This window comes from Diabrotica virgifera, chromosome 6 (genome assembly GCF_917563875.1).
Source record: "Diabrotica virgifera virgifera chromosome 6, PGI_DIABVI_V3a".
Classification (NCBI taxonomy): domain Eukaryota; kingdom Metazoa; phylum Arthropoda; class Insecta; order Coleoptera; family Chrysomelidae; genus Diabrotica; species Diabrotica virgifera.
Window position 1 is genome coordinate 85,224,884 of NC_065448.1, and position 15,312 is coordinate 85,240,195.

The following is a 15,312-nucleotide window of genomic DNA, read 5'->3' on the forward strand; positions in this document are numbered from 1 at the left end:
ACAACTCAAGATGGAAATATGCGGTTTTTGCTGAAATATTTCATTTTAGTAAAAGTTTTGTTTGAATGAATTGAATTTTTTATATTGCTTTTAAATAAAAATGGCGGATTTTTGAAAAAAAAAACGTTATTGACTTTTTTTATTGGAACACCCAGTATATTTCTTTGTAAATTGAAAGAACTGTCATTTACCTATCCAGCGATATAAAGTTTTCTCAAATCGGTTGTCAAATGACTGAGTAATTAATTTTTAAATGTGGAAATGCAATGTGGAAATCACATAACATAATATCAATTTGCTTAGTTATGTTATTTAGTTATGTGATATCCACGTTGCACCTCTCATTTTAAAAATTAACTACTCAGTCATTTGACAACCGATTTTAAAAAACTTTATATCGCAGGATAGGTGAATGGCCGTTCTTTCAATTTACAAAAAAATATACTGGGTGTTCCATTAAAAAAAAGTCAACAAAGTTTTTTCAAAAATCCGCCATTTTTTTTGTAACTGAAAGCGATATAAAAACTCAATCCATTCAGACAAAACTTTTGCTAAAATAAAACATTTCAGCGAAAACCACATATTTCTATCTTGAGCCGTTTAGAAGTTATAGGCAGTTAAAATGGGGGAAAATATAAGTGGACACCTGGTATTCCATCAAATAATTTTAATAACGGCACTATTTAAAGTTCACATCTACCTATTTTATCTTCAATAAATCCATAATTCTCAAAAAAAAAGAGTACCTCAAGGATCTGTTTTGGGACATACTCTATGGAATGTACAACATGTAACAAGAGACAATACAACAGGGTATTAGAAATAGACCTACGACAAGACATATTATGCAGATGACCTCGCAATCCTAATAGTGTCTAACATGAATGGGTATATTGAAGATAAGGTGACAAGTTGTTACAGAAAAGTCAACAGATGGATGATAGAGAATGACCTACAAGTAGCACAACAACGAGATGAGTTGGCAAGTAGCACAACAGTATTAAATGGAGCAAGACAGAGACCAACTCTGAGTTTTGATTTAAATAGTAGTATTAACTGAGTAACTGTGCTAAATATTTGGGCATACACCTTGATTCAGGTTTGAGATACACAAAACACCTCAAAAATGTAGTCTAGAAGGCTGAACAAAGAATTGCTGCCACTGCCATGTCAAAAATTATGCCAAATATTGAACCATTAGTAGTTGTACCACTACTAAGTACTAGTGGGTTAATTTAGAGTCATTGCAATAATTTATTTTGTTCTTTGCATAAACATTTTTTTATTGCTTAATAATTTATTTTTACTGTTTTAACACCTTAGCTGCGATACAAGACAAACAGACCTAGTTGTAGATTAACGGTTGGCTGTGTCAACTTTCTTGTAATGCACGGTGGCAAATGGGACACATTATATGCTAGTGACACACTACCTGCGCTGTCCCGGCCACACAGCAATCTTACACTTTTGGCCAAGAAACGCATAAGCGCCCAATACTCCACAAGGAGGGATGGCACGAGAGAGATATGCCTTACAACGCATTCAATGTGAGTTTATAAATATCTTTAAACACAGCCAAGGTGTGCTCCATATAGTTGAGTAGTCATATCGTTTAGATAAAGGGCTGTGTGGTTCCTCTATTTAGGGTCCATGGAAACACTCAACAAAAACTAACTACTAATTTTAATCCTTACATTTTTCAAGACTGTGCAAATTTGGTATGTGTAAAGAAACATATAAATTCCTAAAGAGCAAATTTGGTGTGTATAGAAACATATAAATTCCTAAAGAGCAGTGCTTCAATACCTTTTTTAACCTTTAACTACACGGGCTGGCGTATTTTGTATGCCAGATATTGTAGTCCTTTATTTGAATTTCGCGCCACTGACAGCCTGATTGTCACTCAAATTAGAAGTGTGAAAAAGATTAGGAATATAACCTCACTTTGAATGACTTTTATGTTTGATTGCGGTTATGGCGGTTTGAAGTTTTACGTTAAGATTCATTTTTATTGTTTATGTGTAAGAAACGTTTATGTTCAATAAATACAGTTACGAAGATGAAGCCCATATTATTTCATTAAGGGAAGTTCAGTTTCAGAAGTGGGATACGAGGATCGCTGACATTTACGCAAATTCGAAAATTATATGATAGCCATCATGCCGGGTTCAGACGCCGAAATCGAAAATAGCATTGACTATTTCACTCATCTTAAAATTTTCACATAATCTGACCAATCACAAACCAAAGACAGCTTGTGTTATCGCGAAAACACCAACTGTCTTTTAATTCTGATTGGTCTATCAGCTTCGTGTTTTCAACGACGTAACCATGGATGCCGATCGCAAAGCAAAGTTTGACGTTTGCCAAAAAAATTATTGTAGCTGTATACGTCAAAATGAGTCGTTTCGATGGTACTTCAAACGAAGTTATAAACCAAAACATTGAAGAAAATATACCGAGTAACACAAGAAAATCTAAATCTTATATATGGAGACAATTTATGATGTTCTGTGTGGATCGCAACTACAAATTAGATTCAGAAAATAACAACGAAAGACTAGCATTCATTCTAAAAGACTGGGCCTTCAACATGCGAAAAATTGGTGGTAGTGATTACAAGGAGAGTGTTATTAAAACCATATGGAACACTACTGCAAAATTGGTACAAGAAAAATATTTCTGTGAGTATCAGAGACATATTGATCCCTTCAAAGATATAACCTTCAAGGAAGCGAGAGCGGCTCGTGATAGTAAGAGAAAATTGTTGCAAACTGTACCCGATAAAAGGAAAATGAGTTCTGTATTATGACTAATTGTGAATTATTCAAAAAATGGGTAGATTTGGGTTACCTAGATCAAATGTATTATTATTAAATTCCTTCCTCTCATTCTACTGAATTTTTGACCTATCACTTTGTTCGTGAAATAGTCTAATAAAATACCACTCATGATTTAATTTATCTTATAAGTATGTCTTTTATTTCTAAACTCAACTGAGTTGCTTAAAGAAAACACCACTCGTCCTACGGACTCGTGGTGTTTTCAAGCAACTCAGTTTCGTTTAGAAGTAAATCGACAGACTTATCGCGAAAATTGAATCACTAGTGGTATTACTATTGAAAATACCACGGAAAATACTGCCGCGCAAGCAAGCATAGCTGAAATAGTATATACGGCAGTATAGGCGATACTAGATTACGAGGAAAAAAAGAAAATTACCAGTGCACAAAACCCGACAGTCACACATAACCCCATAAAAATTAGCTACAGTGAATTATCAACGTTAATGCCCGAATTTTCAGGCACAGGAAAAGCCAGAATATTGCAATGTGGTTAGAGAGAATTGAAAAAATCAGGACCGTTTATAATGTGCCAAGTGATATTTTACAGCTGTTAGCCATTGGAAAATTGACCGGAAAAGCAAAGGAATGGTATCTCAGTAAGCCAAACTTAATTTCCACAGATTGGACAGGGTTAAAAACTGAAATTAAGAGAATGTATGGGAAAACTTATGATCCAGTGTCGTCGAGAAGAAAGATGGAGAAAGAGTGAAAGTTTTTCAGCATATTTTCATGATAAACTGTTACTGGGCAACGAAGCAGGTGTTGACGATGAAGAGATGGTACATTACCTGATCGATGGGTTTGATGATCGCCTACTTCAAAATCAAGCCAAAATGATGTTATCCACACTAAATAGCACAGAAGATTTGTATAAGTTGATGGGCAGCGTTGTTAAAGAAGAAGCATCAGGAAGTGGTCAGAGGCCTGTTACAGCGTCAAGTGACAGGGTAAGTGCTAGCCAGAAACAACCTCATACAGCAACACAGGGAAGGATGTCAGTTCCTTGTAAGGTGTTTCAATTGTGGGCGTACGGGACACAAAGTGACCGAGTGCTGACAAGCCAAGCGTGATAGGGGATCATGTTTTAGATGTGGAACAAGGATCATATGGTAAGAGACTGTCCTAATAGAAATCAGCAGGTGATGCAACAAGTCGCAGATTCGACTACCAGAGATAGCAACGGAGCCATGGGACTAGTGGAACATCCTATGAGTCAATCAGATCCTTTTGTATTAAGCCTGGTTCTAGATAAGTATGACATAACATTAAATGGTATAATAGATACAGGGAGTCCAATATCATTGATATCAGAAAATTTTGTAAATGCAGAAGATATTATTTCTTTTACTAATATTGAATCTTATTCAGGTATAAAAAAATCACCTTTGAAGGTTTTAGGGCTTTTTTATGACACAGTTACCTACTTTTGATGACATAGTAAATTTAAAATTTTATGTTGTTGAAAAGGATTCTTTTAGTTATAACCCACTTTTGGGTCGAGATTTTATAAACAATGAATGCATAGAAAATATAAGCTTTTCAAATGGTTCTTTTAAAATAAATAAAAATTCTTGTGTATATACGGAGGAGGATTATCAGTTTCCTTTTTCAGATGTTTTGTTTATTAACGATATGGTAAATCTAGATGCAGACTTGAATATTAATTATTGTTTACCTTTTGAAATAACTAATAGTGTTCAGACTTTATTGAAGACATATTACTTTGATTATGATAAACCATTGAAACCAGTGTGATTTCAAAGCACAGCTTGCTTTAACAAAAACCGAACCTTTTAGTATCAGACCACGTAGACTGTCCTACGCAGAGAAAAAGTCAGATGAAATTCTTGCTAATCTATTAGAAAATAATGTTATTAGAGAAAGTGATTCATCTTTCTGTTCACCAGTAGTATTGACTAAAAAGAAGTCTAACGAATATTGAATATCATACTTTAAATAAATGTCTTATTAGAGATCAATTTCCCTTACCGCTAATAGATGATCATTTAGACAGGTTAAAGAATAAGAAATATTTCTCTAAATTAGATTTGAAAAATGCTTTTCACCATGTTCCTTTGAGTGAAAATTCTACTAAGTATACTTCATTCGTTACACCTTCAGGTCAGTATGAATTCCTAAAATTACCTTTTGGTTTGAGCTCAAGTCATTCTATTTTTGCAAGGTTTGTTAATAAAATTTTTAAAGGTTTGTGCCAACAAGGAAACGTGTTAATATATTTTGATGACATATTAATTGCTACCCAGACTATCGAAGAAAATTTAGAAGTGTTACGAAAAGTTTTAATGTTGGTTAGCCAAAATTTACTTGAGTTAAGATTAGATAAATGTTCATTTTTTTTGTAAGCATTTATTAACAATCAGAATTACATATTCTATGAGTTAATTTGATCACAAGTACAATAACTTATATCAATGTAGTATTGTACACTAAAATGGCGTTATGAGGTACATCACCCAGTGGTTTCACCTCAGTTTCAGCGAAAATCTATGGGCCATAATCTTCGCAATCTTCTGTTGTTTAGTGGCTGCAAATATTAATTGGTTGGAGTGGCCTTCCAATTTCTCGTGGTGTCTGTTGGCTCTTTCTTGAATTACTGTGCTGACTAACGGGATGTTTAGGTCTGTATGAAGGGTTTGGTTGGAAATGTACCACGGGGCATTTGCGATGGTGCGTAGAATTTTTGATTGAGTTCTTTGGATAATTTTTGTGTTTGATTTGCTGGCACAACTCCATAGTTCTATACCGTACGTCCATATAGGTTTGATGACTGTTTTATAAATCAGCAGTTTGTTCTCAATTGAGAGTCGAGATTTTCTACCTATAAGCCAATTAATTTCTTTCACTCTCAACTCAATTTGTTTCTTCTTCTTTAAAAGGTGTTGTTTCCAGTTTAATTTAGAATCAAGATGAAGCCCCAGGTATTTGACGATATTCTGTTGTGGTATGTTGACTTGATTAAGGCTAATATTTGGGAATTGGTCTTTCCTTAGTGTGAAAGTTATATGTGTTGACTTAGTTTCATTAACTTTTATCTTCCATTTCTTTAACCACTGTCCAATTTGGTCTAGTGTTCTTGAAGTTTTAATACTGCAGCTCTTGGATCCTCTTCAGTTGCAAATATTGCTGTGTCATCAGCGAAAGTTCCAATGGTGGTTTGTGGAGAGGTTGGTAAATCGGATGTGTACAGTACATAAAAATGTGGACCCAATATACTACCTTGTGGGACTCCTGATTGAATTTTGTTACGGTTTGATAGTTCATCCTCCACTTTAGTTTCAAATTCTCTGTGATTTAGATATGATTTTAATAAGTCAAAGTATTTGTTGGGTAGGGATTTTTTGATTTTATAAAGTAATCCTGGGTGTCATACCTTATCAAATGCTTGGCTGATGTCCAGAAAGGCTGCTGTGCAATACTGTTTATGGTCCAAAGCTCTATTAATTACATTTGATATGCGATGGCATTGTTGCACTGTAGAATGACCTTGCCGGAATCCAAATTGGTGTTCTGGGATCCAGTTTTGGAATTCTAGGTCGCTCATAATTCTTTTAAGTAACAGCTTTTCAAGAAGTTTTGACATTATTGGCAGTAGACTTATTGGGCGGTATGATGAAACATCCGTTAAAGCTTTACCAGGTTTCGGTATCATAATTACTTGGGCAATTTTTAGTGATATAGGCCAATAATTTAAGTCTTAAGATTGCATTTAATAATATGTACAATAACTTCATTATACCTTTTTTAGGAAGTTGTTTTAGCATTGTTGCTGTTGTGAGATCAGTGCCTGGTGCCTTCTTTTCATTAAAATGATTAATTTCATGTTTGATCTCCTTCGGTGTGATTAAAGTAAGTCGCTCTCGTTGATTAATTGGTAAGGCTAGTTCCTGCTCTACTTCTTGTACTTGGTCATTGTCGTGTGGCTTGAAGACTTCAGTTAGATGTTCAGCAAATAAATCAGCTTTTTCTTTGATGCTTTTTGCCCATGGTCCTGGTGGTAATAAGTTTTTCCGAATTGGAGGTGAAGTATTTATTGGTTTATTTTTGTTTTTGATTGGTTTCCAGATAGAGTTATCTTGACGCGAATGGTTTGATGCATAGTTTTCAAATGAGTTGTTTCTCATCTGTTCTAGCGCTGTTTTTAAGTTTCTAGTTTTGTTATTATAAATTGTCCTGTCGTCTGGTCTGTGAGTTCTTTGCCAAATTGATCTGGCTTTTCGTTTTACTAGTCTTTTTATTTCAAGAGGAATGTTGGTTGAAATTTTTTTTTGTCCAGGTTGAGGGGTAGACTGTTTGGCAGCATTTTGAAGTAAGTTGATTAGATTACTAGTTTCTGTTTCTATTTGTTCGGGAGTTTGCAATCTCACTAGTAGATTTACTTCCTGTTCTATGATTAGCCGGTATGTGTCCCAGTTTGTTTTGAAGCTATGCAGTCGAGATGTTGGTTTTTTGATTATCACCGTTGTGCTAATTGTGGCAATTATGGGACTATGATCTGATGATAAATCAAAACTTGGTACTACATCTGTATATGATTGAGATATTCCCTTTGTAATAAATAAATCCAATAGGTCTGGTGTTTTATTTGGATCGGTTGGCCAATATGTCGGTGATCCCGTCGATAGGAATGAGTAGCTTTTATCCTGGATAACTTTTGCTAGCTCTCTGCCTTTGGTGGTTGTTAGGCGTGAACCCCATAGCGTATGTTTACAGTTGTAATCTCCACCTCCTATAAATTTTGGCCCTAGAGTTTCGAAAAAGGGTAGAAGATCTTCTTTTGTAAGTCTATGCCTGGGCGGACAATAAATTGCTGTGACAGTTATATCATATGGAAGAGTTTGTATTTTTATCGATGTTGCTTGAATGTGATTTGTTTAATATTTTAGCATTTCATAATGTTTTATAGTTTCTCTTATCAGTATGGCTGAACCTCCGTGGGCTGTACCATCTGGGTAATTTGTGTAATATAATTTATACTTAGGTATCTTGAAGTAGGTTCTGTCTGTAAAATGGGTTTCACTTACTAGTAGTATGTCTATGAAATTTTGTTCCAGAAATAGTTTTATATCTTCTTTATTATTAGGAAGACCATTGGCATTCCATTGGGCAATTCTTATGAACTTAGACATTGTTAGTTTACTTTATTTACTAGCATGGAAATCATGTTGAGCACCATACTGTTTTGTTGCATTAGCTGGTTAAATAAATTTTTAAACTCTTCTAGAAATTTGGTAAGTATACTCGCTGTATCTTCGTTATTGTTCTGATTATTTGCTGCAGCTTGAGCGTAACTTTCATACTGATTCTGAATCCTGGGTTGTGTATATATTCTGGGTTGTGTATGTATTTGATTTACTGCTGGATTTAGTACGTTTCCTCTGTTATGATACCTGTTATTAATATTAGAAATTTTTTGGTAATGTTCACATCCTTTATAATTTGCGGGGTGATCCCCACCACATAATGCACATTTTGCTGGAGTTTCTCTAGTTTTCTTACAAGTTGTGGTATTATGGGCTCCTCCACATTTGACGCATACAAATGGTTTATTGCAATATGACTTGGAGTGATTGTATGATTGGCATCTCATGCATTGTATTATGCGATTTTTGGTTGTTCGGGGAGGTTCAATTTCAATAACTCTATTCTGTAGCCCCCTTAAGTTATAAATATCTTTGTTATTTGCTGCCGGCTCGAGATCCACGAAGAACAAATTAAGTGGCTCTTTAGTAATTCTGTGTTGTGCATTTATTATATTTCGAACTTTATGACCCAGTTTTAGGAGTTCTTTTTTATGTCCTCGGTGTTAGTCGAGTGGTGAAGGTATTTTATTACAACTCTATAGGCTCGATCCTGTTTTAACTGATATGTGTGGTGATAAATGTTATGTTCATTAAAATATCTAACCATTTTTCTAAATGTATCTGGCGTGCCACAACTTAATTTTACGACATTGTTAGTTAAACTTTTTGTATGATATTCTTCCCATTCTGCTACATCCTTAATTTTTTGTACCATTTTTTGATAGTCTTGTACACCGTGTATGAAAATTGGTGGAGGGTTTGCTGTGTTGTTCTCCTTGGGAGGGATTACTTCATTTTCTAGCGCTTCAAATCTATTTTCTGTTACAATAATATTTGTACTGTTTGAATTGTCTGTTGTTTTTCTGATTTTTCTTCTTTTTGTGCTTCTAATTTCTTGCCAATCGTTGCTGCTAGCTGGTTCGTTGTTTTCTTCCTCTTCCTCACTGGTGGATGGTAATCGTTGTAATTGATAATTTGAAGCCGAACTATGATATGTGATCGGCACTAGTGGAATTTGTGTCTGTGGTAGTGGAGGGTACAAGTTAGGTGGCATTGGTTTAGTTGGTGCTGGTTGAGACATCGATATTAGATATGGCGTGGTTTGTACATTCATGGCTAGTTGCCCTTGTGTGTTGACTTGTTGATACATTTGTGGGTTGCTTTGCGTACCTGTGTATTAGTTTTCCTGGACTGGGCTTGTCACAGTCCCGAACAGGGTGTTTTTTGCTGTACTATATTACTTCGATATGTCGATACAAGAATGGACTGAACAAATTTTATCTACGTTAAATAATCTGTGGTTAAATCACAAAATTCGAAGAGAAACTTTGAATTATGTATTTAAACTTTGACAGTTATTTTGACAATGATGTTCATTTTTGAAAACAGAAATAGATTTTCTAGGTTACAGAATAAATGAAAAGGGTATATGTCCTAATAAAGATAATGTGAAAGCTATTTCAGAGTATCCAGTTCCTACAGATACCAAGCAGGTGCATAGATTTATAGGTCTTGCTAGTTACTTTAGATGTTTTATACAGAACTTCTCTATCATTGCCAAACCGTTATATGATCTGTTACGAAAAAATGTAAAATTTGAATTTTCAATGACACATTCAAAAGCTTTTGAGAATTTGAAGTCAAAACTGACATCAGAACCTATTTTAGCAGTTTATGATCCCTGTTTATGAAACAGAGCTACATTGTGATGCAAGCCAAATAGGCTATGGATCAATTTTACTTCAGATACAAAGTGATGATAAATTTCACCCAGTATTCTTCTTTAGCAAGAGAACAAGTGATTATGAGTCTCGCTATCATAGCTATGAACTTGAATGCTTAAGTATTGTGTACGCACTTAAACGATTTCATGTTTATCTACAGGGAATACCTTTTAAAATAGTTACAGATTGTGACAGCTTTCGCTTAACCATGAGTAAAAAGGATATAATTCCAAGGATAATGAGATGGTGTTTGTTATTACAAAATTATGATTACTCTATTGAACACAGATCAAATACAAGAATGCAACATGTAGATGCCTTAAGCAGAGTGAGTGAGTTAAGCACTGGTATTAGAAGGTAATACTATTGAACAAACTTTGGCTTTAAAACAGTCCAAGGATACAATTATTTCAGATCTTAGGAAAAGACTCGAGGAAGGAGATCATCCTTTCTTTGAATTAAGAAATGGGTTAGTATATAGAAAACTGAAAGATAATACTGCATTTTATGTACCAGAAAGTATGGAGTCAGCAGTTATCTATCACTATCATAATGAGTTAGGTCATTTCGGAACAGACAAAACATGGGAAATTATTTCCAAGACATATTGGTTTCCAAAATTAAAATCGAAGATTGGACATCACATTGAAAATTGCTTAAAGTGTATTGAATTTAATCTAAAAGTGGTAAGTCAGAAGGATATCTACATAGTATACCTGAGGGTAACTTGCCTTTTGAAGTGCTTCATATTGATCATTATGGGCAGTTAGCTCCTTATAATAAGAATAAATATGTATTTGAAGTTGTTGATGGGTTTACTAAATTTATTAAGTTCTATCCTTGCAAATCAACAAATACCGTAGAAGTAATTAAATATTTAACTGAACATTTTGCCAATTATAGTGTACCTTCTTCTTCTTCTTATGCAATCCACTAATGGATGTTCGCGATCACGTTTGACCATTTTTCTCTATCCCTTGCAGTATGTATTAGGTCTCCTATGTTTTTTAGTCCTGTCCATTGTTTGACATTACGGAGCCATGACATTTTCTTCCTGCCCACTCCCCTTCTTCCTTCGATCTTTCCTTCAATTAAGGTTTGCAGAAACTGATATCTTTCATTTCTAATTATGTGTCCCAGGTATGCCGATTTTCTCTGTTTAATTGTGCACATCAGTTGTCGTTCTGTACCAATAGTGTACCTAATATTATCATTTGATCTTGTTTTACCTCTCATGATTTTAAAGAATTTTTGGAGTATGCAGTTAAGCACATACTGATTGCAAGTGGTTGTCCGAGAGCCAATGGACAGATAGAACGCATGAACAGGTTATTGACACCTCTTCTAGCAAACAAAAAGCATAAGGAGGCTCAGAAGTTTAAGGTGCGGCAATATGTCATGATTTCAAATGTAGACACAACCCCTGGTGTAGCTAAGAAACTTATATCAAAGTTTAGAGGGCCGTATGAGATCACAAAAGAATTACCAAATGATAGGTACGTTGTGAACGATATTACTGGTTTCCAGACAACACAAATGCCATACAAGGGAATTATAGATAGTAGTAGGATGAGGGCTTACGATAAATAATCCATTAGTTATCCCATTATGTTATGTCATGTTTATTTAAACTGTTATGGATATTATGTTAAACCCATTATGAATTACTTATGTATGTTTATTTCAAATATCCATTATGTTATGTTTTGAATGCTAAATATGATATGTCATATAATTATGTAATATTAGGTTGATCGAGGACGATCAGACATGTCATGTTGGCCGAACTGTAGTCCTTTATTTGAATTTCGCGCCACTGACAGCCTGATTGTCACTTGTCACTCAAATTAGAAGCGTGAAGAAGAAGAGGAATATAACCTCACTTTGAATGACTTTTATGTTTGATTACGATTATGGCGGTTTGAAGTTTTACGTTAAGATTCATTTTTATTGTTTATGTGTAAGAAACGTTTATGTTCAATAAATACAGTTACGAAGATGAAGCCCATATTATTTCATTAAGGGAGCCTACAATATAAGAATTCTACTGCAAATATATTTAAAAATTTAACTTTTGACCTTGTTTATCTATCTAACCTGTCACTGGAATGTGCTTTACACTTGGTTTTAGTTTCGTTATAATTGGCGTTCTGGGAAGATCGTAATTAACAATTTATTATTTCTGGTGGTGGACAATATACACCACGATTATAGTAATAAAGGGTGATTCATTTAGAGGTAGTTTTTTTTATGGGTAATTGATGGGACACCGTGCATGAATCGTATTACTTGATGTTGCGTTTTTATTCAGTATTGTTTAACATTTGATCCTGGAAAGACTTAGCCCGGCACAGTTTCAGTCGATGTGCTCTTGATAAGCTTAAAGAAGATCCACTGTTTTCTGTAAAAAAAAAATGTTTCTGATGAGACCCATTTTTGTCTTAATGGGGACGTGAATAAACAAAATTCCCATACTTGGGGTTACGAAAAAGCAGAAGAGGTTCTAGAGTTGCCATTACATCCAGAAAAAATATCTGTTTGGTGTGGTTTATGGACCGGTGGGTGGAATCTTCAGTCGATATTTCTTTAAAACAGAGGCCGGCCAGAATGTTACTGTGAATGGAGACCGTTATCGCACCACGATAACAGACTATTTGGTGCGTGAAATTGAAGTTCATGGTCTTAACGACATTTGGCTCCAACAAGATGACGCCAGTTGACATACAGCTTGTGAAAGCATCACTTTACTGCGAGAACGATTCAGTGAGCAATTTATTACATGCTTCGGACCATTGAATTGTCCGCATATATCCTGTGACATCACATCTCTAGACTTTTTCCTGTAGGGTAACCTGAAGTCCAAAGTCTACATGAATAAACTGACTACAATTGAGGCATTGGAGGCCAATATTACTCGAGTCATTGGTCAAATATCAATCAAAATGCTCGAACGCATCATCGAGAATTGGAACTTTAGAATGGACCATCTTAACCATAGTCACGATCAACATTTGAAAGCAATTATCAAGAAGTAATTGTAAAGAATGGTTCTTTTGTATGATAATATAGATTTTCAAATAAAATTTATTTTTTTCATTGTTTTTTCCTTTTGAAAAAAGTACCTCTAAATGAATCACCCTTTATAAGTAGTAATATAAGTACATATTTCAATTGTTTTTTAGTCATTATGGCACAAAATATATTTTTCTTTATAAACAATACTTTTTCTCATGTAAAAAATCACATTTCAAAAAATTTTTTATTAATAACTTTATTTATCATGGGATCAGATTCCACTTATAAATCCCAATTGGCTTACTGATAAGGAACTCCAAGTATTCGCTGATGCCAAATAAGGTTTATAACAAACAACTAAGTGTATTTAAAAAAAAACTAAAAAGAAATCCACTGTTTTTAAGTATATTTTCTTGTGGCGTATAAAGTATGCCACACTTGTAGTTATGTCATAACCATAACTTAATGCACGGGTAGTTAAAGGTTAATTGCCCAAGCACTGTTGGGTAGTTGTAAAATAATATTTATTTATGTATCTAATAAGTTGCATTCGGAACCATTGATAATTGATAGGGATTTTGTTTTTATATGATGAGATACCACAAACAGAACAGCTGATGTTATTGTTGTACTTAATAAAACTGCAGTATTTACATAGAGCTTAGGAAAAATATAGCATGTGATAGGTAGACACTGCATTCTTCCTTATCACATTCTATTTACTGCATTTTCTTTAAGCATGTCGATACATTTTTGGAAAAGTAACGTAAGTGACATTTTGTTTTCCATTAAACTAAAGCTATTATTGTTTAGAAGGTACTGCCAAAGTGTAGTAAGCCTAGAATTAATTCAAAGATAATATGTCTAGGCTTACAAGACTCCGGCAGTACCTTCTAAACAATAAGAGCGTTTGTTTAATGGAAAAACATGATTTGCCAAAAATGTATCGATATATGTAAGAATTACTGCATTTTACTGGATTTATACAGATATTTTAATAACAGCTTCAAATACTATACTGCATGATTACGAATGTATATAAAAAGAGCCAGTTTTCCTGATTCCAGTGATATAAACAAGTCTATAATATGTGTAATTTGTGTACATACTGGGTTTTTGCTTACTAGGGCAGACATATTCTCTAACCTAGTACCTTGATAAATAAATCTCTTCAACATGCAATTAATTTGTTTTCATGTTATTGTATTAACCAGTTTTATTTACTTACTTTCTTCATTTGTTGTTTGCTCGTCTTCAAATGGTGTACATTTATATTCATCTTGTTCTGCTTCAGCCTTAACAGGGAATTCATTTAAGTCTACATAATCAAATGCCTGGTATGCAGTTTCTGTCTTGGGCTCTTCCTTAATTTCAATTTTGAAGGCACCCAAGGATTCCAAGGGACCAACACATGTCTCTTCTACTTTTATTTTACAAGTTTCCTCACTAGCTTCTTGTTTTATTTCCATATTTGATTTTAGGAATATGTATATGAATCAATGTTACTTTTATCACGTTTTATGTTCACAGTTCACATCCAAAAAGTAAAATCAAATAATCAAAAATCAATAGGGCTTTTCAACAACAACAACAATTATTTATTTGTTTGGGTTTGAAACCATTTTGAAACTTCAGTCTTCTTCTTCTGTCATAATATGTTGTCATAAAACTGTACGTTGCCAATTGTATGCGTCCCAGTCAGTGCGCGGTAAATTTAAAATAGAGGATGTATGGTGCCAGCACACAAACATGAAATTAATGATAAATATGAAGTAATATGATAATTTAATTATTAAAGGTAGTAATATAAAGTTCTAGTCAATCTAAAGTCAATATAAAGTTCAAAACATAAGTTTATTCAAGCTTTTAAGCGATATGTACAAAAAAGTAAAAGTTTATATAAAATTTCCATACCTATTTGCGTAGTGATAAAAAATATTGTTTGTCAGTTTGTCAAACGGTGGTCAAACGTGGGTCAAACTAAGTATGGGAGTTTTTGTTGCTACGTAACGTACGCATCTCCGTATACGTAAAGCAACTAACGTGTCGTAGAGGATGATTAAATAGGTAGTTTTTGTAACTGCCTTAACGTAACGTAAAGCAAATCGTAAAGTCATTTTTAAATTCCGTTGACATTCAAAAAAATAAAACAATGTTCACACAATATACAATTAATATACAAATGTAAAAAAAGATAAATGAATGATGAAATTGTATGGTTTCAATTGCTTCTATTTAAATATAAAAATATTATTTTTCCTTAGGTTAAAATTTTTTTATTTTTGTTTATACCTACTTTTTAGTTGTAAATTATTGTATACCTACATCAGAATTCCAGTAGGTATAATGTAAATAGTGTGGTAATATTTATTTGAAAATTTTACTGAAACTAGGTCATTTGTTTAT

General features: G+C 33.8%; 1 protein-coding gene across 1 annotated transcript in view; it reads right to left on the reverse strand.

Moving 5' to 3' along the window:
• LOC126886554 (zinc finger protein 239-like) overlaps nt 1–14,533 on the reverse strand; it is a 39,211-nt gene extending 24,678 nt beyond the window's left edge. The window contains exon 1 of the mRNA XM_050653509.1: nt 14,135–14,533. Within this exon, the coding sequence (XP_050509466.1) occupies nt 14,135–14,375 (241 nt within the window). The 5' untranslated portion in view covers nt 14,376–14,533. The remainder of the gene's footprint in view (nt 1–14,134) is intronic.
• Between the last annotated feature and the right edge of the window lie 779 nt (nt 14,534–15,312).